The sequence below is a fragment of the Urocitellus parryii genome, chromosome 4 (assembly GCF_045843805.1).
Source record: "Urocitellus parryii isolate mUroPar1 chromosome 4, mUroPar1.hap1, whole genome shotgun sequence".
NCBI classification, from domain to species: domain Eukaryota; kingdom Metazoa; phylum Chordata; class Mammalia; order Rodentia; family Sciuridae; genus Urocitellus; species Urocitellus parryii.
The window spans coordinates 201,723,645-201,751,389 of NC_135534.1; the positions used below are offsets into that span (position 1 = coordinate 201,723,645).

The window sequence follows — 27,745 nt, forward strand, 5'->3', positions numbered from 1 at the left end:
ATGAATATTCCTCGAACCCGGGATTCAGAACTTTCAGCAGCCAGGGTGGTGCACCGGTAAGTTTCCCAGGTAAGTGGGAATCCACAAGCAAATAGCGGGGCGCTCCTCTGTAGATAAAGAGAGAGCGGGGAACTAATAGAACGGGACGCTCCTCTGTAGATAAAGAGAGAGCGGGGCTTTTGTACTTTCACTTTCTTTATAGCTTTGAAAACATTATGGGCGCTACCTCTTCAAGCCCAATTTTGTTGGCCCTGGATGGGTTGCTACGTTCAAAAGGACTTAAAGTGAAGCAGAGCACTTTGCAGATGTTTTTAAGAGAAGCTGATATAGCGGCTCCTTGGTTTGCTTTTTCTGGGAGTCTTACGATTCCTAGCTGGGACAAATTAGGGAAAGATCTGGATTTCGTTTATGAGCAAGGTACTTTAGAGGGTGGCGTTATACCACTTTGGAAGTTGGTTAGAGGATGTATAGCAGATGGTAAATGCCAGGAAGCTGTGGGTGAGGGTCAGGCCGTTCTTGAACAACTACATGAGGAAAAATCTGAGGAGTCACATAGCAAAGTGGCAGAGAGTATTAAGAGTAAGAGTAGTGAAAGGGCAAAAGAGCCTGAAAATAAAAATAGGAGAAGGCTCTATCCAGACTTGACCGAATTAAAAACACCCGAGGACACAAGCAGCTCAGAGAGTTCTGAGGACCTTGATATATTGTTACTGCAACTACGTAAGAGAAAAATGAAAAGGAAAAAAAGGGAGACACAAAGCATGAAAGCCTACTGTGAGAAGGGGGATAAATCTAATTTTGATAAATCTAATTCTGAAGAGGAGGTTGAGAATTTAGAATAAGATGCAGTGCCTGTTGTACCGCCCCCATATGTGGGGGGAGTCCAAAGCTCCGGGAGAACTTTTCATACACAAGTTTGGAGAACAATTAATACAGACATGGGACTAGCATACCCGGTTTTTCAGGACGCTAATAGGGGAAGATACCATGAGCCTTTAGATTTTAAAATAATTAAAACCTTGGCAGAATCCGTTCGCACTTATGGTGTAGATGCTGCTTTCACTCTTACTCAGGTAGAGGGGCTTACCAGATTTTGCATGACCCCCTCAGATTGGGCTAGTGTGGTGCGCCCTTGTGTCTCCCCAGGCAAATATTTGGACTGGAGAGCATTTATGCTAGAGGGCGCAGTAGAGCAGGCTGCCCAAAATCATGCGGCGGGACGCCCCGCCTGGGATAAAGATATGCTTTTGGGGCAGGGCAGGTTTGCCAATCAACAAACGGGATATCCTCCTGAAGTATATGAACAGATTAATAACATTTGTATCCGTGCATGGAAGTCACTCCCAAATAGAGGAGAAGTGTCTGGCAATCTGACTAAAATTATACAGGGCCCTACAGAACCTTTCTCAGAATTTGTTGCTAGGATGGTGGATGCTGCGGGAAAAATCTTTGGTGATCCCGATAGAGCCATGCCTTTGATTAAGCAACTTGTTTTTGAGCAATGTACTAAAGAATGTAAGGCAGCTATTACTCCCTATAAAGATAAAGGCATAGAGGCTTGGATGAAAGTCTGTAGAGAAATAGGTGGGCCGTTAACTAATGCAGGCCTTGTTGCTCCTGTTCTTCAACTCTCTCATAAGTCCAGCCCTGTTGCCGGAAAGTGTTTTAAGTGCGGTTAAGAAGGACATTTTAAACGAGAATGTCCTAATAAAAGGGGAACATCTAAAATTGAGTCCAATTCTGCTAGCCGTCAGCCCGGCTTGTGCCCTAGATGTAAAAAGGGAAAGCATTGGGCTAATGAGTGTAGGTCTGTCAAAGATATACATGGTCAGCCCTTACAAGATAGAAACGTGTCAAAAAACGGCGGGGGGGGGGGGCCGATCCCAGGGCAAGCAAATATATGGGGCAATGGAGAATGGGACAATGGAGAACGAGTCATGGCCGTCCCTGCGCCATCCCAAAATTCGCAGAGAGCCACTACAGGTGCCGCGGGATTGGACCTCTGTTCCGCCTCCAGACTCGTATTAACACCTAAAATGGGAATCCAACTGGTGGAAACTGACTTTAAAGGACTTTTGCCACCTGGCACTGTGGGTTTGTTGATTGGGCGTGCTTCCTCTATTTTACAAGGCCTTCACATTTTCCCTGGGATTATTAATCCGGATACGGTGGGAGCAGTAAAGGTTATGGTGGAAGCTCCAAAAGGTATTGTGTCCATTTCCCCAGGAGACCGGATTGCTCAATTGTTAATTTTACCCAGTTTACATACCCGTTTTCCTGCTGATTCCTTTTTAAGGACAAGTGATGAGATTGGAGCCACCAGAGGGAATTGTGTTTATTTGTCCTTGGATATGAGTGACCGTCCTACTTTAAAGTTAACTATAGAAGGCAAATCAATTTTAGGGCTATTAGATACTGGAGCATAATTGCACAAAAGGACTGGTCAAAAGGGTGGCCGGTGCAACTCTCAGATCAATCCCTAAGAGGTTTAGGATACGCTCAAGCTCCACAAGTCAGTTGTAGGCATTTATCATGGAAGGATTCTGAAGGACATTCTGGCACTTTTCAACCATACGTGCTTGATCTCCCAATCTCCCTATGGGGACGTGATCTTATGAAGGACATGGGGTTTCAACTTAGTAATGAATACTCAGTAGTTGCCCAGAAGATAATGCAAGACATGGGATATAGGCCAGGTTTAGGATTAGGAAAAAAAATTGCAAGGACGTAGACATCCATTAGAACCTCAACAAAAATTTAATAGGCATGGGCTGGGTTTTTCTTAGGGGCCGCTGAGGATCAGGTGCCCATTACCTGGAAATCAGGGGAGCCGGTGTGGGTGCCTCAGTGGCCGCTCTCCTCTGAGAAATCGACTGCGGCTCATACTTTAGTACAAGAACAATTAAAGTTGGGACATATAAAACCCTCCACTTCTCCATGGAATACACCCATATTTGTTATTAAAAAAAAAAAATCGGGAAAGTGGCGGTTATTACATGATGTACGGGCCATTAATGCTCAAATGCAGCTTATGGGGCCCATTCAGAGAGGTTTGCCTTTACTTTCAACCATTCCTAAATATTGGCCAGTGATATGCATAGATATTAAAGATTGTTTTTTCTCCATTCCGTTACATCCTCAGGACTCCGAACGTTTTGCCTTTACTTTGCCTTCGCGCAATCATGAGGAGCCCGATCTGAGGTTTGAACGGGTGGTTCTACCTCAAGGCATGGCCAATAGTCCTACCATGTGTCAAATGTTTGTGAGAGCGACCATTGCTCCACTCAGACAAAAGTATCCATTGCTAAAGTGTATACATTATATGGATGATATATTGCTGGCAGCCAAAACCAAATGTATGTTGGAGGCGGCTTACACTGATTTAGTACATTTACTACAATTAAAGGGTTTGCTTATTTCACCTGATAAAGTACAGACAGGAGACTCTATTGATTATCTTGGTGCTAGTATCTCTTGTGAAACTATTACACCCCAAAAGGTAAATCTTAGGACTGATAATTTACATACGTTAAATGATTTTCAAAAATTATTGGGTGACATAAATTGGATTAGGGGCTACTTGCATATTCCCAATGTTGAATTAAAACCCTTGTATGAAATTCTTAAAGGTGATTCAGATCTTACTTCCCCTCAACATCTTACTGAGGAAGCCAGGTCAGCGTTACTTAAAGTGGAAGAGGCTATACAACATGCTAGCCTTTGCAGGGCTTCAAGAGGATAAGCCTCTTCAATCATGTGTGCTCGCCACTGTACGGCAACCTACTGGAGTTTTGTGGCAAGATGGTCCTTTGTTGTGGATACATCCATGTATATCCCCTGGAAAATCCCTTGAGTATTATCCTGATGCAGTTGCTTCTTTAGCTATGTTAGGGATACAACAAAGTATACAATTTTTTGGTTTTCCTCCTGCGTCTGTGATTGTCCCTTATACGTGTCAACAAATTCAAGTTTTGTGTGCTAACCTGGATAATTGGGCTATATTACAATGCTCTTTTCTAGGAGAAATAGATAATCACTATCCTTCACACCCTCTTATTACATTTGTTAAAGAACATCCTATCCTTTTCCCTAAAATCACTTCTTCTACGCCTATCCCAGGAGCTGCAAATATCTTTACAGATGGATCTAAAACTGGTATTGGAGCCTATGTGGTAAATGATCAACCTCCTATCCTACATCAGTTTGCTCCTGGCAATCCACAATGGGTGGAGCTGCAAATTGTCATAAAAGTATTTGAACAATGTCCGTTTCCTTTTAATTTAATCTCAGATTCTGTTTATGTAGTTCAAGCTTTAAAGGTGTTGGAAGCAGTGGGTCCCATACACACATCAGGAGTAATGTCTTCCCTTTTTCTCCATCTTCAAACATTGATTTGGAATCGCTCCGCCTGTTTTTACCCCTTGCATATTTGAGCCCACACAGGTTTACCGGGTGCTCTTTCTGCTGGCAATGCCCAAGCTGATCTTGCTACTTGTCCTTCTTGGATGTTCCCTGTTTCCTCCTTAGATCAAGCTAGAAACTTTCATAGTAAATTTCATATTAATGCACGAGCACTCCAGAAGCGCTTTACTATCTCCAGTGCTGATGCTTGGCAGATTGTATTGGATTGTCCTAATTGTATCATTTTACATCATCCCCTTCTGTGGGCATAAATCCTCGTGGTTTTGCGGCCTTTAACTATATGGCAAATGGACGTTACTCATGTTCCCGACTTTGGCAAACTTAAATATGTCCATGTGTCTGTAGATACTTGTTCTGGCATTATCCATGCTTCTGCTTTGTCTGGTGAAAAGGCTGGAAATGTTATCACGCATTGCTTGGAAGCCTGGGCAGCCTGGGGATTACCACAGACCATTAAGACGGACAATGGTCCAGCGTATACTGGACGACAATTTTCTTCTTTTTGCAACCAGATGGGTATCCAGCTTGTCCACGGTTTACCCTACAATCCACAAGGTCAGGGTATTGTAGAGCGCGCTCATAAGACTCTAAAAGAGATGTTGGTAAAACAAAAAGGGGGAATTTGCTTAGGCCACACCCCGAAAGAGCGCCTCTCCTTGGCTCTATTCACTATTAATTTTTTGAATCTGGACATCCAACGGCGCTCTGCTGCGACTAGGCACTGTTCGCCCTCTGCCCCGAACTTTGGGCACGTTAAGTGGAAAGATGCACTTTCTGGATAATGGTATGGGCCTGATCCTGTGCTGGCATGGGCACGAGGTTGTTTGTGTTTTCCCACAGGACCGAACGGAACCGTTGTGGGTGCCAGAGCGCCTCGTGCGGAAAGTTCCTCAAGCTCCATCAGGAAGGAAGAATGAAGATGAACAAGATGAGGTGCTTGATGCTTCTCCTGATGATGATCGGACATGAGGTCATCTGGACTGCAGAACGACTCCTCTGGGCAGTGGTAAAGACGTGGCCATATCCATTGCCCGTTACTTCTCAGGCTGGTGTACTTCCATTTTTCTTCACTACTAATGGCTCTGCTACCATGGATTGGCCGACCTTGCCTATGGATACTGTAGCAGCTATTGATAACTTTTCTACTGTTTCATTATTTGACACATTGTGTTTCTCTGTACATGTTAATTACTCTGATTCCATACCTTGTATTATGTTAACCAATCAATCTTTGGGCTGGTTTGATAGTGATGGTTCCTGGGGCTCAAATGGTAATGCTACTGTAATCAATGGTGTTTTTCCTGCTAAGGTATTGAGAGCCAATACTTCTATTCCTCAACAACTGGCATTGTTGCCCATAAAAACTAGTAAAGCCATAAAAACTAGTTCACCAGCCTGGACTGGATGTCAGGGCTCATTGACCCCTCACTTTATTAATTCTAACAAAACCTTTACCTTTTCCTTAACAACCACCTACAAGAATGCTACTTTTCTAGGGTTCAATTTCACTTATAATAATCCTACTCAAGCTGCTTTCTCGAATCCTTTTGACTCCTGGGTATTATGCACTCGTTTGGGCGCCTGCTCACAACTTAATGCCCTCGGATTTATTGATGGAGGTAGTGTTCAAAAGTGTAACTACACTTACAATACTCTGCTGGTAGTTTCGAAGAGCAAGTGAAAGTCAATTGCAGTGACCTATTTAGGTTTGCACCAACACCTGTGTGTGTATGGCCCCCATTCATGTTATTGGTGTTCAATTATTCATCTCCTTTACTCAATTGTTCTAACCAGACGTGTAGACTTGTACAATGCTGGAATGCCTCTTTGGAGGACTCTGTTGTGGTAGTACATGTGCCCTCCTACTTGCCTTTACCTGTGTCTATTGATGATGATAATTTGCCTGTATTATTTGCAAAGAAACAAAAGAGACTTTGGTATAACTGCAGCCATTGTGGCGGCCGTTGCATCTTCTGCTGTTGCGGCAGCCACTGCCGCCGCGGCTCTCGCTACTGCTGTGCCTACTGCTGATGCTGTGAACAAGCTTGCGGGTACTGCTGCAACAGCCATGGAGACTCAGACTATGATGAATCAACATCTACATCGTGGCATTGTGCTTCTAAACCAGCGGGTAGATCTACTACAAGACCAAGTGGACATTTTGAGTCAAGTACTCACTCATGGGTGTTTACTGCCCATGGATGGACTATGCATTACTCCCTTAGCTTTCAATAACTTGACTAGGGCCGCTAATTTGTCTAGACAACTGGGATCTATGCTTACAGGGGTCTGGTCAGCAGAGTTTGATAACCTGACTATGCTGTTGAGACAAGAAATTTAGAGTGAGTAATACGCGTGTCCACATCACTCCCATGAAAGATGTAATCTAATGGTTATCTAAATTTTTAGTTTTTTAAAACAATGGGCAGGCATGGGTGCACTGGCTGTGGTCTTGGTACTTGCCATTGTATTGTGCCTGTGGTGTCTGGTTCGTATGCGCAGGCAGCAGCGGGTACGGAATCTTATGCTCATACAAGCCTTTGCTGCTTTGGAGGCAGGACAGTCCCCTCAAGCATGGCTCACCATGCTCAAGTGATCGACACAGCACAGGGTGCGAGGCAAGGCACTGCACTTGGGAGCTCTAGGTTTGAGTCCCAAGAAAAGCATGTCCTATTGCATGTGGGTTTGATGTCGACGCCCCACCTCCATGAAAAAGGCATCGGTCGGAATGGTGACTCGCCTGGGGAGGCGCCCCTCAGGAGTGTGCCATTATTTACGGCCACTTTTGCACAATGGAGATAGGACCTCTACTTTTACCTGTTGCTTGTAATTAGAAAAGGGGGAACTGTTGGGAGCTGGCGACCGCACCCTGAAAATGGCGCTGGTTTCCTGCTTCTGCTTCTTTAGCAGTTAGAGTTGTTAGAGGTAAACAACTCCTTGTAAGGCTGTGGGGCTGGGCTCTGGCCTGCTTCCGCTGCGCTGTACCTATTAGACTTTTCCACGTGGTGCTAGTTCATTGGCGGGGCTGGGTACTCAAGCTAGGGCAGACCGACCGCTCGCTCGCTCTCTTTTCCTGTTTTCTCGTCATGCTTCAAGAGTCCTGAATAAACTGCTGAAAGAAGAATTCTGTGTCGTGTTTTCCTTGCTGGCGAGGGGTCGCGACACCTGCCTGCTGGTTTATGTTCTAGTAAAGAGGATGAAGACTATACAAATTTAAACATAATACTATCATGGCATTACACAGTTGTAAAAGTACCTTCTGGAAAGGTTTGTTCATTATAAAATGTATGACCTTGAACAGATCATTTTTCTTCCTAGAAAAGCACAGCTAACGAAAACTGAAACAAAAGCAAATGGAAATATGAATATCCTCTATCTATTAAACAGCTTTCCAAATGAAAAAGAAAATGTGTCTAACCATAAGAAAGAAAAAAATCAGTATTAGAGAAACTTTTCTAAAGAAAAAGTGAAAACCTTCCCAATCTGTTTTCTAAGCTTTGATGCTCTTGTACAAGAATAAAACATTGTATTATCTGAAGCATAATGTTAAATAGATATTTGAATTAAGTTAGAGCATGTATGAAGCCATGGGTTCAAACCCACCACCACAAAAAAGAATAATCTTGAAGTCAAAATCTGAATAAAAGTCACAATGAACATAAACATATATTCAAAAATTCTCAAATATATATTACCAAATTAAATCCAGCAACATATAGAAAAGGATCATGTCAAAAGTGATTAGGATTTATTCCAGAAATGCAAGATTGGTTTAATATTAGGAGAAAAAAATCAATACATCAGCAAGAATAAAAAGGAGGAATAAAATCATAATCATCTCAATAGACACAGAAAAAGCAACTGATACAATTAAATACTCTTTCAGGATTTTTAAAAAGATCCAAGGACTTCGACTTCTGGCCAAGATGTAGTAACAGGAACTTCAAACAGCTAAAAGAAAGCTTATGAAGTAGACTAAATGGTTTTCAAGACACTGGATGAGAGACAACAAGGAACAAAGATCTCTGGGGACAAAACCGAGGAACAATTGCCCCAGTTCATTGCCTTAGAGTTCTTTCAGGGTGTGGCATGGGCCAGGGAACCAGGCAGAGCCCAAGTGATGCCCTGAGTTGAAGAGACGGAACTGAAAGTCCAACGCAGCTAAGGATTAGAGGGCAGAGTATCACAGAGGAGAAGGCTGCACAGAGGAAGACGCTGGACGGCTGCACAGAGTCAAGTACTGATCAGCTCATGTATGAAAGAACACTACCAAGGGTAGAAGCAAGAACAGCCTGTTTCGATTGAACAGTCTGAAGCTCACTCAGAGCCAATAACCGTACCTGCTCCCACCAGCCACACTTGGGAAACCTTGCCATTTCAGGTAAAGTTAATTGCCAGAAGAGTACAAAATGATAAGCCCTAGTGATGACAGCTCTCAGTGATGCTCTAGTTCCACCTAGCAAAGCTTAAAAGTTATACCTGAGAGGATCAAAACATTCAACATGGTTTAACTATATCTCAGGGAAAATCTCAAGATTAATAGAAAAGAAAAAAAATAAGTATCCATACCCCTACAGTGTCTAGCATCAAAGCAAAGATTAACAGGCATGCTAAGAAGCCAGGAAATGAGAGAACACCAGTCACAACAATCCAGAAGCCAGGTGTGGTGATACATACCCGTAATCCCAGCAATTTGGGAGGCTGAAGACAGGAGGATTTGAGTTTGAAGATAGCCTCAGCAACTCAGTGAGACCCATCTCAAAAAAAATTGACATTAAAAATATTATAATTATAGGAATACACATATTTTTCTATAACAGACAGATAGTAAATCTTTTAGGTTTTATAAGACATGAAGTCAATGCAGCTGGGTGCCATGATCATCATGCCTATAATCCCAGCAGCTCAGGAAGCTGAAACAGGATGTCAAGTTCAAGTCCAGCCTCAGCAACTCAGTGAGATCCTAAGGAACTTAGCAAGACTCTGTCTCAAAAATAAAAACTAAAAGGGCTTGGGATGTGTCTCACTGGTTAAGCACCCCTGGGTTCAATTCCTAGTACCAAAACCAAAACAACACAACAAAAACTACTCAATGTGGGTAGGTCCTGAACAGGCTGGTCACATGACAAACAGGCTATACAAACAACCAATAAACATATACAATGGTGGATGACTTCATTCATCATCAAAGTAACACAAATCAAAACCATATTGTGAACCAGGCATGGTGGCACATGCCTGTAATCCCAGCAGTTTAGAAGGCTAAGGCAAGAGGATAGAGACAGAGAGTTCAAAGCCAGCCTCAGCAGTTTAACAAGCCCCTAAGCAAATCAGCAAGACCCTGTCTCAAAATAAAATTTAAAAGTGGGCTGAGGATATGGCTCAGTGATTAAGTGCCCCTGGGTCCAATCCCCAGTACCAAAAAAAACCACACATTGTGCTCCAGATCTCGGCTTCTAATACGATTCTCCAGTAAAAAGAACCAAGAATCTTCAGAGAAATGTCTGTATCCAGGACTGAGGCAAGAAATATACCAGATGATCCTAGTAGTGTCAGAAAGTAAGTTAGTGCTTAAAACAAAATCAACCTATAATGGTTGCTGCATGCCAAAACGACACAGCAGCTAACTGAAAGGCTTCTTTTTTTTTTTTTTAAAGAGAGAGTGAGAGAGGAGAGAGAGAGAATTTTTAATATTTATTTTTTAGTTCTCGGCAGACACAACATCTTTGTTGGTATGTGGTGCTGAGGATCGAACCCGGGCCGCACGCATGCCAGGCGAGCGCGCTACTGCTTGAGCCACATCCCCAGCCCCTGAAAGGCTTCTTCAATGGTCAAAGCTGGAGCTATTAGAGCAACAAAATAAATAAAGCACTTCTGGATTATAACCCAAAATATAAAATAAATATCCATGAGTCCAATGATAAAAATACATAATTAAAAATGAAGAATTGAAATTAATTTCTGCTGATACTTTGCCCTCAAGGAAGTGGATTACAACTGTCAATGTGGACTGTACATAGTGACTTCTACTAAGTTCACAGGAAAGAAATCTGACAACCCCATCTCAACCATCTCATCAAAGTTAACATCAACTGTCATAAATCATGTACACAGCAGGTACCTTTGATATCATATGATATGAATGGTACTTCACCTCTGTGGTCTTTCTCCCTAAAAGTCCATAACTTAAGGGGCTGGGGTTGTGGCTCTGTGCTAGAGCGCTTGTGTAGCATGTATGAGGCACTGGGTTCGATTCTCAGAACTGCATACAAATAAATAAAAAATAAAGATCCACTGACAACTAAACAATATTTTAAAAATCTATAACTCAAATCAAATCAAAAGAATAACAGACAAATCCCAACTGAGAGACATTCTACAAAATATTCCTCAAAACTATCAAAAGTAAGAAAAGTCTGAGAAATTGTCACTATCGAGAGAAACTCGAGAAAATATGATAATTACATGTAATGCAGTACCCCGGGTGGAGTACCAAAAGGATATTAGACAAAAAAAAATTTTTTTTGTAGTTTTAGATGGACAGCATGCCTTTATTTATTTTTATTTGGTGCTAAAGATTGAATCCAGTGCCTCACACATGATAGGCAAGCACTCTGCCACTAAGTTACAGCCCCAGCCCTGGACAAAGAATTTTTTTTAAAGTGGAATAAAGTATCAATCTTTGTTAAAAAAAAAAAATTTAGAAGTACATACAATCATATTTTTATGATATCTTGTGTTCTATGTTCATTTAAAAAGAAATGATAAATCCAGAAAGCATAAAGAAAGAAATAACAATTACCCAAAATTCCACTCTCTGAAGGTAATCATGATTCCAAGGTCATGGTTTCCATAGTGTATGCTCAGGCACCTCGTGGCACCACATCAAACTGACATCATATTGACAAATATTTTTAAATTTTTAGGGGAATACAGTGACATCTATCGGATAATATACAAAGTACAGGTAATTCAGTTTTTATGTTAACTCCACATTCCTTTTACTTCTGTCTTATCTTTGCAAAGCTTATTTTTCAGTGGCTGCTAGCTTGAAAAAAAAAAAAAAGCTGGACGAGTGGTACACACCTGTAATCTCAGGGACTCAGCAAGCTGAGGCAGAGGTTAGCAAGTTCAAGTTCAGTTTCAACAGAGCAAGACCCTATCTCAAAATTAAAAATTAAAAATGGACTGGGGATGTAGCTCAGTTGCAAAGTACCCCTTGGTTCAATTCACAGTATAAAAAAATAAATATTTATCTCATGTGACAATCATATAGTACAAAAGATGAGGTAAACCCAATATGATTCCAAGGTGTGACAGCCAGTGTACAGTCCAACACACACACACCATTATTAATTGTGGTTATTAAAGAATTAAATAATTTTTTAACAAAACCACAGGTATACTATATACCTACTATAATGGTTAAAATTTTTAAATATCAAGTGTTGGCTCTAGAAACTGGAACCTTGACAGAAATAGCTGAAAGGAATGTAAATTGGTACCACCACTTTAGAAAACTGTCAAAATTTACTTGACAATGCTCATTTTGTATGATCCAGAAACTCTTTTAGATAAATAGCCTAAAACAACTCTTGCATATGTATATATCAGTATGTACTTTTAAAATGTTTCTGATTGCACTGTTGGTGTTTTAGAAACAAATCAACTGCCCACATGTAGAAGAATGGACCAATTGTAAAACACTCAAGTAAACTGAGAATTAATGAAACACATCTATGTGCACCAACATGAGTGAATCTCAAACTACTAATAATGAATGAAGAAAACGGAAGAAATATAAAGTTTAACAAATTTATATTTATTTATTTATTTATTTTAGTTTTAGGTGGACACAATATCTTTATTTTATTTTTATGTGGTGCTGAGGATCAAACCGAGTGCCTCATGCATGCTAGGCAAGCACTCTACCACTGAGCCACATCCCCAGCCCTAAAATTTAACAAATTTAAAACCAAAAAATATATTTACAGTTATATCCATATCATTTCTAATATATTTGCAATTATGTCCCATATGTAAAGTCACCTAATTTTTTTTTTTTTTTTTTGGTATTGGGGATTGAACCCAGGGCTGCATGAGCCACCATGCCCGTGTCTTAAATTTTTAGCGGGGTGAGGGGTAGACTGGTGATTGAACCCAGAGGTATTTTACCACTGAGCCACATCCCCATCCCTTTTTATTTTTTATTTTGAGGCACAGTCTCACTAAGTTGCTGAGGCTGGCCTTGAAGTTATGATCCTCCTGCCTCAGCCTCCTAAATTTCTGGGATTATAGGCATGCACCACTACACCTGGCATCATCGTCTTTTTTTTTTTTTTAATATTTTGTAGTTGTCAATCGATTTTTAACTTTATATTTTTATTCATATGTGTTGCTGAGGATCGAACCCAGGCCCTCACACATGCCAGGCAAGGGCTCTACCACTAAGCCACAACCCTTGCCCCATCGTCTTCTTTAAATTATTTTTCTAGTACTGGGAATGGAACCTGAGTCTCAAGCATGCTACCTAGGCACTTTACCACTAAGCAACACCATCAGTATGCGCCCCCCACCCCACGCTTTTTTTTTTTGAGATAGGGTCTTGCTTAATTGGGAGACTTGCCTCAAACTCTGTTCTCCTGCCTCAGTCTTCCAAGTAGCTAACATTATACACATTTACCACCATGCCCAACTTTTTAAATGCAAGGTAATGAAAATAATGGTGAATGCCACAGAAAAGAAAATCAGGAATTCCAAGGTATTGAAAATATATTATTTTTTAAGTTGACCAATGGGAACAAAGAGGTTTATTATCATTCTTTAAACTGTACATGTCATGCATACTTTTTTGTATATTATATTTCATTTAAAATAATTACAAGTAATAACTTGCAGTATCACTGCCTAATCTATCAGTAAATCCCTGATACTAACACTATAAAGAGGTCTAATAACAAGCATCAGTCCACCCCACTCTTGTTTAGAAATCTCTCCATTACCTCCTTCCTAATCTTTTCTCCCAAAGAGTCATTTTGGTCTTCACTTCTTCAGAGAATCTTTAATCCTGGAGAAATCTAAAACACGCCTATTTTAATTCCTTAGTCCCTTTAGCCTTCCCAGCATCCCCCTGTGCTGAAGTTCTTGGGAGTGCTGTTCATTCTGGGGGTGTAATCCATTTCAGATTGCACCTTTTCTGCTGATTCTCCTTCTCCCTTCCTAGTCCGAAAATAATAACACCCACCCTAGGAGGAGCAGCAGTAGTAGTGGTGACTAGAAGTAGAAATGAACAGTCAGCATCTTGTGGGAGGAACTATCTAAACACTTTACACTCACAGATCATCTAGGAAGTAGATATCATTGCTTCACAAGAAGCTGACTTATAAAGAGGATATTGACTTACAAAGCTACACACCTGGCCTGAATCAATCCAAAGTCACTGCCTACTATTAAGATACACATAACCTTCTAAATTAGAACACAATAATGGAGTTAGCTGGACATGGGTGTTATTGCCCAATTTGTACTTTCTTTAGTAAACAATTCAAAATATAATATGAAAAATGCAAATCAATGAGGTAATAATAATCAATAAAGGGAAGAAATCCAGTACAGTGGCACACATCTGTAATTCTAGCAACTCAGAAGTATGTGGCAGAAGAATCACAAATTCAAGGTCAGCTCAAGCAACATAGTGAGAACCTGTCTCAAAACACAAAATAAAAACGGCTGGGGATGTAGCTCAGTGGCAGAGTACTCCTGGGTTCAATCCCCAGTCCTGAAATAGGTAAGTAAATAAAATAAGGGAAGAGGACACCAAATCCATTTTTCCTCTCAGAAAACTAACAATGCTCCTGAAGGTAGAAACACATCTTGTTTTTAGGGTTGAAGCAGTCTGATACATAGAGTGATCTCAACATTCTGGCAAGCAGAATATCAATCCAATTATCTATTGCTATACAACTTAGTGGCTTAAAGCAGTCTTTTACTGTGCTCCTGAGTCTGCATTTTGAGTAGGATGTGGCAGGGACAGTGCATCTCTGCTCTCCATGGCACCCATGGGGCACTTTCATGGGGATCTGGAGGTGTGGGATCTGATTTTAAGAAGCTTATGCATGTGCCTGGCAGGCAGATGCTGGATGTCAGCTGGGAGCTTCATGGGGCTAAGGGACAGAAGCTTTCAGTTTGTCTCCCATCCCGGCCTCTCAGGACTGCTTGGGTTCCTCACACCACAGCATGCTAGGTGGTTCCAGAAGCGAGTGTACCAAGAGAAACAGGCAGAAGTACATGGCATTTTTATGACTCAGCCCCCAAATCACATAGCATTATTGGAGCCACTAACATGTCATTAGTGGAAATAGTTATGAAGGCCTGAATGATGGGAACAGTCTTCATGAGATGGGGAGCAGTGTCAAAGTCACATTTTAAGTAAAACATGTAGATTGAAAGACACTGCTATAGACATCCTTGGGTAATACAATCCGTCATACCAATGGAGGTCAGAATATACCAAAGCTAACCTTTTGTTAACAGTATTTATTGGTTTTTATTAAGTAGGTTTTTCATTTAAAGGCAAAGGGCAAAGCTGGGCATGGTGGCACTCGCCTGTAATCCCAGCGACTATGGAGGCTGAGGCAGAAGGATTGGGAGTTCAAAGCTAGCCTCAGCAATGGCAAGGTGCTAAGCAACTCAGTAAGACCCTGTCTCTAAATAAAATATAAAATAGGTCTGGGATGTGGCTCAGTGGTTGAGTGCCTCTGAGTTCAATCCCTGGTACCCACCCCCCACCCCACCCCACACCCCCCAAAAAAAAGAAGCAGCAGCAGCAAAGGGCAAAGAAATGGAAGACAATAACCTGGAGTTTCTGCTCCCCTGTAACTAACTTAATCCAATTGCCTACTAGTAACTATCTTCACAGTCCAACTGTAATAGAGAAAAAGAGAAGAAAAAGTAAATAATTGCCCAGAATTAAAGTAATAAGGCTGGGCAGAGTGGTACATTCCTGTAATCCCAATGATTGGGGGGTAGGGGGTTAAGGCCAAAAGATCATCAAGTTCAAGGCCAGCCTTGGCAATTGGGTGAGTTCTGGTCTCAAAACTAAAACTTAAAAAGGACTGGGGATGTAACTCAGTGGGGAGTGCCCTGGTGTTCAGTCCCCAACACCACACAAAAAAATAAATAAAAAGAACAAAAATAAATAAAAGACAGGCTGGAATTGTGACTCAGTGGTAAAGAGCTGGCCTGGTATGCATGAGGCACTGGGTTCAATCCTCAGCACCACATAAAAATAAAATAAAGGTATTGTGTCCACCTACAACTAAAAATTATATGCTTTAAATAAAGAGAAATAAAATAAAGGAAATACATAAATTCTCACTAAAAATTAAGCATTAAGTTGGATGAACCTTTTGACACCACTTAGTTCTAGCCACTACCAGAAAACAGATGACCTCATTTAAATTTCAATGAAGATCAGGAAAACCTCTTACCTTTAATAAAATTCTAAAACAAGCAAATTTTTATTCGTTCATTTGATTTTCTGATGTTAGTAATGGTAACAACCTTCTTAAATGAAATAACATCAGGGCTGGGGTTGTGGCTCAGAGGTAGTGCACTTGCCTGGCATGTGTGAGGCACTGGGTTCAATTCTCAGCACCACATATAAATAAATAAATTAAATAAAGGTCCATCAACAACTTAAAAAAATAGTTACTTAAAAAAAATAAAAACATTAAATTTCGTTAAGATAAAGGAAAAGCTAAGGTACCTGCATCCTGTTTCAAAGTAGGGTTTACAGGCAGAGACAACAGATTATATAACAGATGTTGGGAAGACATGAACCAAACCCCTTGAGCATGTAGACAAGCACAGTGACAGGAACTCTGTCAGCTCTGGAGATTTCACCAGCATGGATGCTACCTGCTCTATAAACGAGTTCTTACACAGGCTCCAGGCTGAAGCTCCAGTCCTCTTTTTATAAACTATAGCAAAACATGGCTCCAGAGATCATTCAGTCCAGTGGTTCCCAGTGTTTTCAAAAGCAAGGACCTCTTTTCAAAATGAAAATTCTAGCCAGGGGGGCTGGGGTTGTGGCTCAGGGGTAGAGCGCTTGCCTAGCATGCATGAGTCACTGGGTTCGATTCTCGGCACCACATACAAATAAATAAAGGTCCATCAACAACTTAAAAATAATTTAAAGAAAAAGAAAAATTCTAGCCAGGCTGGTGGCACACACCTGTAATCCCAGCAGCTCAGGAGGCTGAGGCAGGAGGATTCGAAGTTCAAAGACAGTCTCAGCAACTTAGTGAGGCCCTTGAACTTGTGATCCTCCTGCCTTAGCCTCCTCAGTCCACAGGCATGCACCACCACACCTGGCCCTTTTCCCTCTTTGTAAGTTGATTATCTCAGGTATCTATTACAGTGACAGAAAGTAACTAAAACACAGGCACAAATGCTTTCAAAGCCTGTGGAACACATAAAGAGAGGACTTAGGAGGAAAGAAACCCAATAAGATTGCAGAGAGTGGTGGGCTGGGGTTGTGGCTCAGTGGTAGAGCACTTGCCTAGCATGTGTGGTGTACTGGGTTCCATCCTCAGCACTGCATGTAAATAAATAAAATAAAGGTCCAACAACAACTAATAAAAATATTAAAAGAAAAGGAAGAGGGCTGGGGATGTGGCTCAAGCGGTAGCGCGCTCACCTGGCATTCGTGCGGCCCGGGTTCGATCCTCAGCACCACATACAAACAAAGATGTTGTGTCCACCAATAACTAAAAAATAAATATTAAAATTCTCTCTCTCTCTCTCTCTCTAAAGAAAGAAAGAAAGAAAGAAAAGAAAAGAAAGAATGCAGAGTGGTGTCTTGCCCTAGAGGGAAATGTTTCCCAAACAGCTGCCAAGTTCATGAAAATCTAAGTCCCTCTCCTTTTGCTTAGCTTGTGGTAAAGATGACCATATCAGAATAGATCACAAAGCTAGTAACATGGAAGTGCTGACAGGTTTGGAAATCAGAAAGCAAGGCCATAAAAGACTAGGCTTATGGCCAGGTGTGGTAGTACATACCTGTAATCCCAGCAACTCAGGAGGCTGAGACAGGAGGATCACAAGTTCAAGACCAGCATCAGTAATTTAGTGAGACCCTATCTCAAAACAAAAAAATTTAAAAAGGACTAAAGATGTACCCCAGTGGTAAAATGCCCCTGGCAGTAACAACAACAACAAAAACAACTAGGCTTGTCGGTTCTCCAGAGAAACAGAACCAAAAGAGATTTATTATAAGGAATTGATAAATGTAATTATGGGGTTGAAAAGTCCCAAGATCAGCAGTAGTAAACTAGAGACTTAGGAAAACCAATGGTGTTGTTCTAGAACAAGTCTAAAGGCCTGAGGCCCAGGAAAGCCAATGGAATAAGTTCCGGTTAAAGAGCAAAATTTTGGTTTGAGCCCAAAGTCGGGAAAAGACCAATGTCCCATCACAAGGAGTTAAGTGGGAGGAGTTGTCTTACTTAGTCTTTTTGCTCTGGTCAGGTCTTCAAATGATTAAATAAGTCTCATGCACATGAAGGAGGCCAATCTTATTTACTCAATCTTCTGATTCAAATGTTAGCCTCATCCACAAAATACCTTGAACAACATTCCAAATATCTGGGTACCACCACAGTTTCCTGGACTTCACAAGTCTGATTTGACTTATGTTACAACTACTCCTAGACTGTCAAGAAAAGGATGACGAGAGTTTAAAACCTGGTGACAAACCCAAGCAGGGGACTACTTCCCAATATGAGGCAGGAGAGCAGGGAGGGCAATGTCTGTGAAGTGAAGGCAAATGGTTCATTTGCTCAGTTTTAGGACAGGCACACATCACTGCCTGAAACTGAACTGCCCTTCAGTGCCTGGAATCAAAAGATACCTGCTTCCAAAACACACATAAGCTCTTGCTCTCACTCTCCTGTGCACATATACATGCTAGCACTCTCTCTCTCTCTCTGCCCATGAGAGGCCTACCCAGAATGAGAGAAAACTTAAGATACTGGGTCCCTTGGGTACAGTACTAGGAAAAAGGAGACTCTCCAAGGAAAATCTCAGGCTCACATAACTCAGCTTTCTGAAGCCAGGACAATGAGTCAAACTTCTGGCCAGAACTACAGACATCTCCAGGCTCAACCAGATTAAGGGGATCCCCTTCCAAGTTTGCTGGTGTGAGCCACTCACAGGGCTGCCAGCAAACTGCAGAAGATCCGTGCTCACTCTTGTGGCTGTTGGCAGGCCTCACTTCCTCACCACATGGCCCTCCCCTGGGTGCCTGGTTTCCTCCTCTCCAGAGCTGCTTCACTAATGGTAGTGGGCCTTCCCCAGAGCAAGTTGAGAGTGGAGAGAGAGAGGGAGAAAGGGGCGGGGGGGGGGGGGGGGGGAGGGAATGCAAATGAAGAGAGAGACAGAGAAAGAGAAGGGGGTGGGGGACCTCAAGGTGGAAAACAATCTTTTTTTTAAACTCCAAACTAGGAAGTGCGTCCCATAGCTCTGCTGTGTCGTATTCTCTAGAAGTCACCAAGTCAGTCCACATTCAAGGGGAGAATTAAGCTCCACTTTTTAAAGAAAGCAAAATCAAAGAATTTATGTATAGATCTTTTAAAAAATCACCACAGAGACCCAAAGAATTAAGGAGGGGGAAGAAGGTCACTGGATAAGTTATGGAGGCATCAGTGGGTGTTTATTCTCATTGTAGTCCCCAGTCCCCAAGAGTCCTCCTATTTGCTTCCTCAAGGGAGGTTTGTGTTTGTTTTCTGAAAATGTGATCTCCTTGAGGAGTATGCTGAGGAAAGGGTGGAAGGATGAGTGTCTTTGAGGGGAGAAAGAAGGAAAAGGGAGTGATTTAACTGGGAAAGGGAAGAAAATCTTAGGGACCCTTCAAAGAAGGGGCCTTGCAACCTCATTTCCAGGCAGTGCTGTAGATACAAGGCAAATCCTTCCAGGAAAATGGGCACATGCTGTACTAAGGAAAGCCGAAACCCAGACTCCAGAATCCCACGGATCTCACACCTGAGGGTGGCCACAACCATCAAGCACCAAAGTACAAAGACTCACATCTTCTTAGATGACATACTTACTGGACACAGCCATATGGACTGAACACTCATCTTCTACCCTTCTCCTGGCTCCTCCTAAGCCTCTCAGATTCCTAAGGAGAAGTGGTTGCCCATTATTAATCACTGAGACTGAATTTCTCATCAGTTTGCTGGAATTGGGGAGTTGGAGAGAACGCGATTGGATTTAATTTCACTTAAAGGAAATAAAATATTGTACATTTCCTGGTTATCTGATTTTTTAAACTAAGATTTCTGCTTGCTATATATATGGTCATTAATGTACTAAAATAGGGATATATTTTACAAACAAGGAATTTTGGGGGTTTCAAAGTAAGCTCCAAAAAACTATTCCATCAGAATATTAAGATTTTTTGCCAGCTATGAGTGCACACACCTGCAATCCCAGCAACTCAGGAGGCTGAAGGAGGAGGTTCACTGACACACTCTTCACTCAAGATAGCCCAAATAAATTCATATTCACCCTCCCAAACTTGTTCTTGCTCTACATCTGCTGCCTCAATTCAAAGCATTCCCATTCAACCTATTTATTTATTTTTTTAGTTGTAGTTGCACACAATACCTTTGTTTTATCCACTGAGCCACAATCCCAGCCCTCAAACCTATTTTTTTTAATTTTTCTTTTTTTAGTTATACATGGACACAATACCTTTATTTATTTATTTTTATGTGGTGCTGAGGATCGAACCCAGTGCCTCACACGTGCTAGGCAAGCGCTCTACTGCTGAGCCACAACCCCAGCCCTCAACCTATTCTTCAAGCTAAAAACTCCTCAATATACTGTGAAAAAAATTAAAAGGCGAACAAGCTATAGATGGGAGAAAATAACTGTAAAATATATACCTGATTTTAAAATTTTTTCCAGAATACACAGAAAACACTTTTGACCAACAAGGAAGACAAAAGTAACTAAAAAAGAAAAAAAAAGGCTTAATACCTAATCAACTAATTTTAAATTACCAACATTATTTGGATCCTGTTTGAACAAAAATATTTTTTAAAACTGGCCAGGGGCCTTGGGCTGTGGCTCAGCAATAGAGTGCTTGCCTAGCACACATGAGGCACTAGGTTTGATCCTCAACATCAGATATAAATAAATAAATAAATAAATAAAGGTATTGTGTCCATCTACAATTAAAAAAAAAAAAAAGGACTGGGGATGTAGTTCAGTGGTACAGCTCCTCTAGGTTAAACCACAGTGCCACCAAAAAAAAAAAAAAAATTAAAGATTTCTTACCTTTCAACAATAAATGCTGAAATCTTTACAGATGAATAAGGTAATATATGGAATATGCTTCAGATGAAACAGGGAGTGTAAAGATGAAATAGGATTAAGTCCACAATTATTACAGCTGGATGAAGAACAATTCAGGTTCATGCAGGTAGTATTCTCTACTTGAAATTTACACCTACACTTACATAAAAGTGGAAGTGAGGCCTTGGGCACTAGCTTGCTTAACCTTCTGGCTATTGGGGCACTCCACCCTCTAGGGAGACCTTGAACATCTGTGACATCACTGCTTGACTTTTCTAGGTTTCATTCTTAAATATTGCCATGAAAATGCTACATACTGACCGTGCCATCTTGGCTTCTGCAGAATATGCTTTCACAGAACTGAATCTGGCACCATGCCCTAGGTTTTCACTAACACATATTACAAGAAACAGCTCCACCAAAACCACTGCATTGGCTGCAGGGATGCTGCCGAGGCGCACTCTAGCACAAAGAAGCAGAGGAGAGTCCTGTGTTTTAGTGTATGCTCAAAACCATTCTCCCAATTTTCCATTTAAGTCCCTCCAGAATCTCAGTTTCCTAACAGAGCACAGAGATCTATCTCCTAGAGATTACACTACCCGTCTTGCCCTAAGGTCAATTCCCAGCACAAAGACCCTGCAGAGAGAGAATACTGCAGAGAAAGAGACAACAGTTTGTTCTATTTCCACAGAGTTACTGTTTTGGTACAAAAGGGAATTGAACGCAGGGGCACTGTGCCACTGAGCTACATCCCCAGTTCCTTTTCATTTTTTGATACAGGGTCTCACTAAGTTGCTTAGGGCTCACTAACTTGCTGAAACTGGCCTCAAACTTGTGATCCCCCTACTTCAGCCTCCCGAGCTGCTGGGATTGCAGGTGTGTGCAAACACACCCAGCTATTTCCACACAATGTTACTACAACATTCTGTTTCTTTATATTTCTCTCAACATGCCCTCTCCTGGTTATTTGGTTCATTTTCATAACTTGGATCACCAAGTGTTTGCTGATGACTTCTTCTGGGCAAAAGGCTCCTATTTTTACAGAATTTTGGACTGCCAAGGCCCCATCCCACACTAATTTCTCTTGCCACAAATTCATTTATTAGCTCACTAGTTTGTTGTTGTTGTTGGTCTGGGGATTTAACCCAGGGGAACTTTACTACAGAGGTACATTCCCAGCCCTTTTTTAGTTTTTATTTTTTTGAGGGGGGGCAGGGGTGTTACCAGGGATTGAACTCAGGAGATTCAACCACTGAGCCACATCCCCAGCCCTATTTTATATTTCATTTAGAGAAAGGGTCTCACTGAGTTGCTTAGCGCCTCACTTTTGCTGAGGTTTTGAACTCATGATCCTCCTGTCTCAGCCTCCCGAGCCATTGGGATTACAGGCATGCGTCACCATACCCCGCCTTTATTTTTTGAGACAGGGTTTCACTACATTGCTGAGGACCTGAGTTGCTGAGCCTGGTCTCAAACTAATGATCCTTCTATCTTACCCTCCTGGGTTGCTGGAATTACAGGTATGTCTCACAACACCCAGATGGCTAACTAGTTTTACTGAGCTAAGCACAAAGAATATGTGTATGTATGTGTGTTTGTGTGTGTGTTGTTGTTGTTGTTCTTATGTTGCTGGGAAATGAACCCAGAGGTGCTCTACCTCTGAGCTATATCCCTGGCACATTTTTAAATTTTTATTTAATTTTGAGTGAACCCAGGGACACTCAATCAGTAAGTCGCATTCAGCCCTTTTTTGTATTTTGTTTAGACACGGTCTTACTGAGTTGCTGAGGGCCTTACTAAATTGCTTTGAACTCACAATCCCTCTACCTCAGCCACTGGGTTTACAGGTGAGTGCCACTGCACTGGTCTTTTTTTTTTTTTTTTTTTTTTTGAGATAGGGTCTCATTAAGTTGCAGAGACTGGCATCAAAACTGTGATACTCCAGCCTCAGCTTCAACCTCCCAAGTCATTGGGATTACTGGCACACGTAGCGCAAAGCTAAGAATGTATGATTTCTACTAGGACCAAAACAATACTAGATACAAAGATGAACCAAGACAAGGAAATAAAGGTTTCAAGGACAGCTAGGATGTGGCTCACTGGTACCATGCTTGCATGAGGCCCTCAGTTCAATTCACAGCACTGAAAAAAAGGAATTTTTTTCAAGGAAATAATAATAATAGGGCATGGGGTGCCTTTTCAGACTGTTCACTGGCAATACCCCAACTAGGACTGAGACGCATTCTGAGAAGCAATCTTTAAAACCTCAGTGGCAGAGCACTTGCCTAGCACTCATAAAGCCCTGGGTTTGATCCTCAGCATGACCAAAAAAAAAATTTTTTTTAAACACAAAAACCCCACTACTATGTTTATCATTGGAATTGTTTCCCCACAAAATCAGTGTCCCCAGTATGAAGACCCCTAAGAAGAATGTGTCTCAGGTTTAACAGTCAAACAAAAAAGTTGTGGGGCTGGGGCTGTTGCTCAGTGGTAGAGTGCTTGCCTAGCATGTGTGAGGTACTGGGTTCAATCCTTAACACCATATAAAAACAAATAAAATAAAGGCACATTAACAACTAAAAATATATGTGTGTGTGTGTGTGTGTGAAACACACACGTATACACATTTTTTTTTAAGTTGTGCCAGGCACAGTGATACATGCCTGTAATCCCAGCAGCTCAGGAGGCTGACATGAGGATCACAAGTTCAAAGACAAACCTCAGCAAAAAGGGAGGCACCAAGCATTTCAGTGAGACTCTGTCTTTAAATTAAATACAAAATAGGGCTGAGGATGTAACTCAGTGGTCAAGTGCCCCTGAGTTCAATCCCCCGAACTCACCCCCCGGAAAAGTTGTGCTTCTTTTGAATATACATTTGATTTTATAGACACCATGAATCTGAAAAATGAGCTTTATTTAATTCTTCCCTTTGCTCCAGGAAATTCAGAGGTAGATAATGGAATCTACATTTGGTAATTGTAGAGTACTTTCTGACATGTATACTAATTTTGCCTCTGCTTTAATTTTATTCTTCTCTCATTTCTTCTTTGTTGTAATCTATTTGTAATCCTCTAGAATGTACAGATTTTAAAGAGAGGTGAGAAAAGGTATTTGAAACTGAGCATGGTGGTACATACCTATAGTCCTAGCTACTCAGGAGGCTGAGATGGGATGACTGAAGTTTGAGGCCAGCCGGGCAAACTTAGAAAGACCCTGTCTCAAAATAAAAAAGGACTGGGGGTATAGTTCAGTGATATACTGCCTGCCTCACACATATAAGGCCCTAGGTCCAATCCCCAGTATTACAAAAAAAAAAAAAAAAGAGAGAGAGAGAGAGAAAGGGAGGGAAAGGAAAATTGTATTTGAAATGTGCTTTATTTCTAGACAGGGGTCTTGCTGTATTGATCAGCAGGCCTGGAATTTGAATTCCTTCTGAGTATCTGGGATCCATGGTGTTTGGCTTGATCATTGCTTTTCAACACAAAATTTATTGTGTATAGAAATTTCTATGTGCTAGGCACTATTCTAGACACTTTACAATCCTAGAAGGGTTGAACTATTATTATTTCCACTATATAGCTGAGGAACCTGAGAATCAGAGGGTTTACAACTTACATATGATTACAACTTGTACTTGACAGGTGGATTCAAATTCATGTGTAATGGCAAGACCATTACAAATAAGTGTACTTACAGGATATCACTGGAGGGAATTAAGAGCAGAGAAAGGAAAGGGAGAGAATGGGGAAAGCCCTCATTGAGGAAGTGATGTGTGAGCCAAGTACTAAAGGAAAGAGCTTATCAAAGAGTAAGGAGAAACTATTCCACAAAGAAAGCAGTCATGTACAAATACCCAAAGCAGAGAGAACATAAGTTCTGGAAAAAGCACACAGAACCTGCATTCAGCAATTCATTCATCTTAAGGGTTCATCAGAAAGTAAAAGCATTTAAGAGTAGATAGCTAATATATTCATTACCGAGAATTTCTATGGCCTCAGTAACCTATGGCTAGAAAGGTAGGTGGAAGTAAAATAAAGTCAGCCCTTTAATAAAGCTAAAATTATGTTCAGTAATTTATTATAATTAGGCTAAAATTAAGTCTGAATTATGTTCAATAGCAATAGGGAACCTCAGAAGATACCAAAGAATGAGAAATACATGACTGACTTATACAGAATAGTGAATAAATTACTGATTGAAAGGTACGGAAACCAGATAGAAAGCTACTATAAGAGGCTGGCAGTGGGGTTAAACCAGGCCTGTCCAAAAGAAATACAATGCAAACCATATGTGCAAATTTTTTTTTTTTTATTTCCTAGTGGCTGCCATGAGAAAAAGTAAAAAGAAATAAGTGGAAATTATTTCATTGATATTACAATTTATTGAATCTGATATACCTAAATATTATGTCTCAAATTTGGACTCAGAAATTTTACTTTTATTTTGGGGGGGTTACAAACTTGAAATCTAGTATATATTTTATATTTATCTCATTTTGGACACTAAATTTTCTTTTTTTCCTGCTGTACCCCCCTCCACCTCATACTGGGGATTGAACCCAGGGCCTCATGCTAGGAAGTGTTCTGCCACTGAACTATATACCCATCCTTTTTTATTTGAGCACTATCTTACTAAGCAGCCCAAGCTGGCCTTGAACTTTCAATCGTCCTGTCTCAGCCTTCCCGGTAGCTGTGATCAGATGCGTGTGCCACTGCGTCTGGCTCAGGCACTAGATTTTCACTGGAAATATTTGATAGGTATTTAGACTTCATAAAATTTACAAATGATAGAATAGCTTCACATACCCAAGGAGCTCTAAGACTACTTAATTTCCAATAAGTGGTCAGTCTGTAAATTTAAATTAATTCTAATTATTAAATTAAAAATTTGATTCCTCAGACATGCTACTCACATTTCAGTGCTCAGTAGCTGCATGTGACTATCATATTGAGCAGTACAGGCCTAAAGAATAGCAAAGGTACTTTGGCTACCAGTACTTCCACTATGAGCATTTTATATCTACCTAACATTGAAGATTTCTAAGCAATAACTTGGCAGGTATTAACTAAGAAAATAGTCTTGGTCACATCATCACTACTGTAGCTTACTTTTTTTTTTTTTAGCAACATATTGACAAAATGAAGCTTCTAATGACTCCACAGAATTACTTTGTGGTACCTGACACACGGAATGCACTCAAAAATATCTGTGGAATGAATATTCTCCATTACTTAAGGAATAATTCACATGTCTGTGGCCTACTTATGCCCTCCTTGTTACTTTCTATTTTCCTAAGGATCAACCATTTCTATTATTTGTATTCTACATATGATGAAAAAGAAATCAATAAGAAAATATATTTATAAATGTGTATTAGAAGCATTATAGTATAATGGTTAACAGTTAAAGAGTTTAAGCTCTGCAATCAGACTGCCCAGATTCAAATCCTCATTTTATCATTTATTAGACAGATGTATGATCTTGGGTATATACTTGGCCTGTGACTTAATTCCTTATTCTGCAAAACAATGATGACAATACTGATGACAGTATCTATGTACTATCTTGGGTCTCCTCATGGATTACAGGTGATAAAGCACTACAGCAGCTGTATGCTTTTCAGAGATGGTAGAGAAGTTGAAATTATAACTAAAGAAAAAAAATAGGGATCTCTCATTTTTTTATGTTTCCCACATTATCTTAAATTTAAAAAAAAAAAGTAGAGGTAGTAATTTGAAAGGAAAACCTTGCATGTAGTTATATTCACTAAAAAAGGAGCTAAATAGGAAATTTCATCTCCTGACCATGTACAATTATGCAGTATGGCACAGGTGCAATCAGGCAAATAGAAAAACACGAACACGAAGCAAAAGAGGAAGGCGTTTATTGGCCTTACCTGCTTTTCCGTTTTCGGGGTGGTTTCTCCACTGTGCCAGTCAGTCTACAGACCAAACAAATAAGACGGTAACTAAAAGTTAACATACAACATATTGCCAGGCTCTACTGTGCCAGTCAATAACTCAATGACCACCCTCTGGGACCTTAGGCTCGCCATGCCCATACCTGTCCTTACAAACACCTAAGCCTCGTTTCCCCTATTTACCAACACCAAGCAATCCCGGGACTCGCTGTTCCCCCAATAACCCCCATAGCCCAAGCCCTGCTCTGCCTCCTGATCCCTCAGCCCATCCTCAGTCTCATTCGTCACAATCTGGCTCCCCAAAACCACCCACCTTCACCTACCTACTCATTGTCTGCCTAGTCAACCCCGCAAGCCCCCTCCCATCCTTCCCTTCCCCGTGCCCACCCCCTCCCGGCTGCGCTCGGACCCTCAGAGCCCCGCCCCTCCAGGCCGAGCGCCCCCCGCATTCCACCGCCCCTCGGTGGGGCGCGCGCCCTGCTCCTCGCGGCCCAGCGCCCCCAGCCTCGGCGCCCCCTCCCCCTCACGTCGCTCTCACCCGCATGCAGCATGCGACCGCCACGGTCCCTGGGCGCCCCCCAGACGTCCCCAGCCTGCACCCCCGCCCCTCCAGCCTAGGCGCCCCCAAAGCTCGGCGGCCCCAGCCGCTGCCCCTGGGCCCGCTTCCTCGCCCCCGCCCCACCCCCGAGCCTGGCCTGCACCCAGCCCACGCCCCACCTGGGGGCCAGGCGACTCCGCGGCTGCTGGGGCTGCCGGGCTCCTCTGACCATCCGGCTCCTGCTCCGCCGCGGGAGCTGCTCCGGCGGCCGCAGGGCTCGCTCGGGAAGCTGAGGCGGCGGAGGATGGAGTAGGCGGAGAGGCGGGAGGAGGGCCTCGCGCCTCTGCCAGGCTTGCCGCGGGGCCCGCCTCCCCGACGCGTCTCTTCGGATGCCATTGGCTGCATCCGCAGTGTGGCCGAAAGCCTGGCCGTCGATTGGGCGTTCGGGCCGTCAAATCCCGCGCTGCCCACCCAGAGGTTTGGTTGAGACTGCAGGTGGCGGCGGA

At 41.8% G+C, this 27,745-nt stretch overlaps 1 protein-coding gene across 2 annotated transcripts in view; it reads right to left on the minus strand.

The window, feature by feature from the left end:
* The window catches only part of Scai (suppressor of cancer cell invasion), a 149,530-nt gene extending 122,059 nt beyond the window's left edge, over nucleotides 1-27,471 (minus strand). Inside the window, exons 1-3 of one of the 2 annotated variants that reach the window (XM_077797994.1) lie at nucleotides 27,419-27,471; nucleotides 26,678-26,722; nucleotides 5,454-5,468 (exon numbers count right to left, since the gene is read on the minus strand). In XM_077797994.1, the coding sequence (XP_077654120.1) occupies nucleotides 5,454-5,468; nucleotides 26,678-26,722; nucleotides 27,419-27,471 (113 nt within the window). The remainder of the gene's footprint in view (nucleotides 1-5,453; nucleotides 5,469-26,677; nucleotides 26,723-27,418) is intronic. The other variant, XM_026386519.2, reaches the window with a different exon arrangement.
* Nucleotides 27,472-27,745: the final 274 nt, after the last annotated feature.